The 5,384-nt window shown below is 38.6% G+C and overlaps 1 protein-coding gene across 1 annotated transcript; it reads right to left on the bottom strand.

The window, feature by feature from the left end:
- Window positions 1–1,850: 1,850 nt before the first annotated feature.
- On the bottom strand, window positions 1,851–3,409 carry LOC122039057 (uncharacterized serine-rich protein C215.13-like). Its single transcript, XM_042599072.1, has 3 exons — window positions 3,367–3,409; window positions 2,548–3,272; window positions 1,851–2,480 (listed from the first exon to the last, which is right to left on the bottom strand). Exons 1-3 carry the CDS (start codon window positions 3,407–3,409, stop codon window positions 1,851–1,853), a joined length of 1,398 nt encoding a protein of 465 aa, XP_042455006.1.
- Between the last annotated feature and the right edge of the window lie 1,975 nt (window positions 3,410–5,384).

The raw sequence follows: 5,384 nt of genomic DNA, 5'->3' as shown, positions 1-5,384 counted from the left end.
AAAAAGAGACAGAGGGATCAGTGAGGAAGTTATCAGTGTTAGGAGCCGGGGGGGGGGGAGATTGTGTATCCAGGCGATAGGAAAAGAAGCAGAAGAAGGGAGACGCATAAAGAAAAATTTGTTACGCCATTCCTCTTGAGGAGGAATCCTGCTAAACAAAAGGGCCTTAGTGCGAGATTGAAATTTAAAGACACTAATGTCTACTTGACGGGGAATGAAGAAGTAGTGAAAAAGACGAGGGGATAAGGGGAAATCTAGTAGTTTAGACACCCCAACAAAACTCACAAGGATAGAAAAAGACTGAGGAATAAACTGATTAAGAGGAATATCAAACATCAGCGAAAAAGGGATGAAGGGGGAATCAGAAGCCTTGTAAGGCTTGAGCCTAGAAGATCGATATACTTCCAAAGGAGGAAGATGCAGACTATCCTGAGGGGTAGGGTGAACTATATAGAAAGGAAAATCATAGTTCACTTATAACTCCACCTCCTCTGGCTCGGTAAGGCTAGAAGCGCACGAAAGAAACCATGCTGGGGAAGGAGTGGCCATGGAGGAATAGCAGAAGGGAAGCAAACAAAGGAAGAGGAAGGAATAGTCGGGAAGAAGAAGATAGCATTTTAAACCTTCTTCTCTCCCTCAGGGCCTTATACCCAAAAACCCTTAAACAGGTGGGGAAGAAGAACTGGAAAAAGGAGAAACCCCAAAAAGCATAGGGATATATAAAATAATAAGATCAATAACAGTTCGTGTAGAACTTAAGTATAAAAGTGGGTAGGGAAAGAAAGAGTATGAATCTAATAAGGAAGAATACCCAGAATCATAACTTCCATAAAGAGGTAATGTCATCGAAGGATGGGATCGAATTCAAAAAGAAGGATAAATCCCACGGAAAAGGTATTAAGCTTGGCGATCTTCCTCGGAAAATGTGACCAATTTTTCTCTCTTATGCGCTTGATTCTTAAAGAATCAAAGAGGTATGAAGAAAATTGGTCGTGTATGAGGTTAATAGGGTAGTTTAAGATTATCTAGGTGATTAAAAACAATAAACCCGGGTGGTCATACCGGATCGGGCAAGATTTAGTATAAAACACCGGACGATATTTATAAATATGGTGGTAAATCGACCAGTCATAATTAATCGGTCGAGATTGACGTCGGTCGATTATATCGAATTGGATGAAAACTAGTCAAGGGTAACGCGTCGGATGATATTTTCAGACATAATAGACCGGATGAAATTGACTATATCATATTGGATGATTATGTTAGATCAGACGTAATCCGGTTAAGTATAAACACCAGATGATATTGGTAGACATAAGTGTAAGTCAACCGGTTATAATAGACCGGTCAAGATGAAGAATGTTATAATAGATCGATCGAGATCGATGATGCTATAGTAGATCGATCGAGATCGATGATGCTATAGTAAATCGGTCGAGATTGGCGATGCTACAGTAAATCGATCGGTCATAATAAACCGGTCGAGACTGGCGCCGGTCGGTTATACCGAATTGGATGAAAACTAGTCAAGTATAAAGCACCGGACGATATTTACAAACTTAATGGTAAATCGATCGGTTGTGATAGACCGTCTGATATTGACGATAGGTTGGACCTTATTCGAATATAGTCGAGTAATAGTAATGAGCCGGACAATATTTGATATGCTAAGACAAAGTGAACGAGAAAAAGACAAGTACAATGGTAGGATGAATTCAAAAGGAAGGTAGTAGAGCCCCATGAATGAAAAGAGTTTAGACACATAAACACAAAAGATAAAAGTATATGAGCCGAACGGTCACAAATTCATAGTTAGTTTTATAACAACTAGAACCAAAGTAGAACGATCATTCTATAGACAATTGAGGAAATAGGTCTGCAGGCCTGTTATCAATCAGCTTACGCCGGTTCAAGAAGTTAGGACGAGGATCACGAGACAGGAAGCCTTCTTCTAGCAATTGCTTTATTGCTCCTTCAGCTCCGGGGGTATAGGCGGCCAAAATAAACTTTATGATCGGCCTGTTGAATTTAGTAGATTTGATCAAGGTGGTGGCCCGCTCCTTGAAGCGACCGTCTTCACCAGCTTTGTAAACCACTAGAGCCGACTGGAAAGACTTCAACTCAGCATCTTTGGTGGAGGCCTTTGTCTTAGCTGTATTCAATGAAGTATTTAAGGATGTTATTTCATCATCCTTCAACTGCAGAGCTTTGAGTTTGTCAGCCAAGGTGGACTCGTAATCAGACTTTAGTTTGTTAGCCTCAGCAATCTGCTTCTCTAATTTGGAAGATAACTCAGTATTAAGGTCTGTGGTTGATTTAAATTGAGACTGAAGGCTCTCAAGTTGGGTTTCATATCGTTCCTTAGACTTTTCTGAAAGAGTGGTAGAAGATAGCTCAGCAACTTGTCGTTTCAACTTCTCGTTCTCATGATATAGGTTATGCGCTAGGCGAGCTAAACTCATATTGGCCATCCACCGCTACGAACATAAGAATGGGTCATAAAATTGTCATGGATAAATAACAAATAAATAATAGCAAACATACTTTGGTTTCCTCATGTGAGAATTGATCAATTGTCTCGGAAGGGGGAAGCTCTCCAAAGAGAGGATGAATTTCCTCTCGAGCAGTGGCGAAAGAGCCTCCTAGCAGTATAGGAAGAACAGGGATAGAAGAGGAAGTGGTAGAAAAGGAGGAAGTTGCGATAGAAGGGGGAGCGAAAACTAAGTAAGAAGAGGATGAAGGAGGTAAGGACCCAGATTCTGAAATAGATAAACGAAAAGTAAAAGAAGTACTACTAGGGGCAGTATTGCTAGAAGAGGAAGAAAAAAGAAGGGAAGGATATAAATCAGCCAAAGTAGGCTCATTAGAAGAAGGGGCAGCAAAATCAAAACCTTCTGAGGACGATTCCTCAGTAGGAAGAGTGAGTCTCCTTTTAGAAGGGGGGACTCTAGTTAGTTTGCGTCCCGGGCATTTGCCCAGAGCAATTTCAGCAAGAGATTTTTCTGAGTTTACAGGGGATGTAAGCTCAGCAACGGAGGGAGAAGTGGCTGATGAAAGAGCAGTTGGCAAAGTGATAGTAGGAACTCCTGCTGGAAGAATCTCGAGAACGTCAGGAGTAACTTGAGAACTAGAAGCTTCAACTGGTAGAACCGAAGCTTCAATTGAAGGTGGTGGATTAATGGCAGCAAGAAGCTCTTGCTCTTTTGCATGAAGTTGGGCCTCTTCTAGACATAGTTCCTCGTCAATCAAAGCAGCATAAAAACCAGTCACTACGCAACATGGTGGAAAAATATTTTAGTTAGTAAAATTTGGTAGAAAAGGAGATAAAATTTTACCTAAGGAGCCGCATATCTTAGATCTGACTGGGCTCAAACCAAACAAATATAGAAGATCGCTCCGCAGCCATTTAGTAATAGAAAGACGATGACATAGCAACTTTTCACAATAAAGGGGAAAAGACGGGTGAAGATGAAACTCCTTAACATCAGGCAAAGGAGGTAAAGAGGATTTCCAAGCATGAGACCAAGGAATAGGTCCAGGAAACTTTATGAAGAAGAAACGAGATTTCCAGCCTTTAAGAGAAGAAGACATATCATCAAAAAGGACCATCTTGGTCCGAGACTGGAAGAGAAAAACACCCGGCTCTGCTAACTTTGGATAGAAAAACATGAAAACATTTTGAGGAGTAGGAGGAATGTCAAGTGTACGAAACAACATGTACAGGCAACACAGATAACGAAAGGCATTGGCCACAAATTGTTGAAGGGGAATGCCAAAGTATTCGCTTACATCAATTAGAAAGGGAGGAATGGGAAACCTTAACCCTCTATCAATTGATCCCTAAATAAAGTCACACAGTTAGTAGGAGGATGGTGAGGATGCTCGTCTGGTTCAGGTATTATGATATTGTTGGTTGCTACTCAGAAAACCTAATGGTTCCACTGTACAAAAATTTTGTACAAAGGTCTGAACCTTTTCCTAGCTACCATGTGTTCTTTTAAATTAAACTTGGATCGCCTGCGGAACTTAACACGTTTGATCCTAAGTTTAATTTATTTGTTCCTTTAGGTTTAGACTTGGATCTACTGCGGAACTTAACACGTTCGATCCAAATCACCTAGGTTATTAATTCCATTAAATATTAATTTCCAAAATTGGCTTCCAGGACTGCATGGCGAGGCACATGGCCTTCTTGGATATGGGAACAACCACCACCGCCTAGATAAAGCCTTTTAAGGAAAGCTAATATTTAATTTCCTTAAATAACTTTAGGTCAACCAAAAGGAACAATCAAATCACAAGGAAAAGAAAAACAAAAGAACACAACATCGAAAACTAATTCGAAATACTAGAATCGCATAACTCTTGTATTTGATATTTTTACAAAGAAATAAAACTAGTATGATGCGGAAATTAAATACTAGTATACCTTTTCTTTTGCAAACAAAAACCTCTAGGTCTTCTACCGTATTCCTCTTCTAACCTCGGACGTTGTGTGGGCAACGATCTTCCGAGATGAGAAACCACCAAAGAACCTTCTTCTCCTTTCTTCAAGTTTCGGCCAAGCACTATGCTTCCAAAAGATGAAGATCTTTTTCCACCAACCAAGCTCCAAGGGATGTAAGCTTTCTCTCCTTCTTCTCCAAGCTAAAATCCGGCCACCACTTGATCTCCAAGGAGGAAGAGAGGTTCGGCCATAAGATGGAGAGAAGAGAAAGGAAGGAGGCCGGCCACACCAAGGAAGAAAAGAGGGAGAAAATAATAGAGTCGTTCCAAATAAAGCATCCTCTACCCCCTCTTTTATAATCCTTGATCTTGGCAAATAAGGAAATTTAAATAAAAACTTCCTTAATTCTTTTGCCATGAAAAGGAAAAATTTATTTAATTAAAAATAAATTTTCTTTTCATTATAACATGGCCAGCCACTTATTTCCCCAAATCAAGGAGAGTTTTAATTAAACAAGAATTAAAACTTCCTAATTTGTTTCCGGAAATTTATAAAAATTTCTCCAATAATTTTATCCCTTCATGATTGGTTTATAAAAAGGAAATTTAATAAATTAAAATCTTTCTTTTAAACATGTGGATAAAAAGAAAGTTATCTCTAAAAATTAAAATCTCTTTTAATCTACAAATAAGGAAAGATATCAAATCTTTTCTCAATCTTTTGTAGAAACTTATAAAAGAGAATATTTAATTTTTAAAACCTCTTTTAAATCATGAACATGGTTAAAAAGGAAAGTTTTCTTAAAATTTAAAATCCACCTTTTAATCAACAAATAAGGAAAGATTTCAAATTTTAAACTCTCTTTTAAACATGTAAATGATTTAGAAATAAGGAAAGTTTTTACCAAAAATTAAAACTATCCTTTTAATCTACA

The sequence above is a fragment of the Zingiber officinale genome, chromosome 1B, assembly GCF_018446385.1.
Source record: "Zingiber officinale cultivar Zhangliang chromosome 1B, Zo_v1.1, whole genome shotgun sequence".
Lineage (NCBI taxonomy): Eukaryota > Viridiplantae > Streptophyta > Magnoliopsida > Zingiberales > Zingiberaceae > Zingiber > Zingiber officinale.
Note: the sequence above shows the minus strand (reverse complement) of the source record. Positions and strands in the feature narration are given on the sequence as shown.

Bases quoted from the DNA above. Each gene is read 5' to 3' on its own strand.
- LOC122039057 (XM_042599072.1), bottom strand. From the start codon at position 3,409: ATGGCTGCGGAGCGATCTTCTATATTTGTTTGGTTTGAGCCCA. The intron at 3,273-3,366 runs GTCAGATCTAAG...CATGTTGCGTAG, and splicing joins ATTTGTTTGGTTTGAGCCCA to TGACTGGTTTTTATGCTGCT. The intron at 2,481-2,547 runs GTATGTTTGCTA...TTATGTTCGTAG, and splicing joins TCTCACATGAGGAAACCAAA to CGGTGGATGGCCAATATGAG.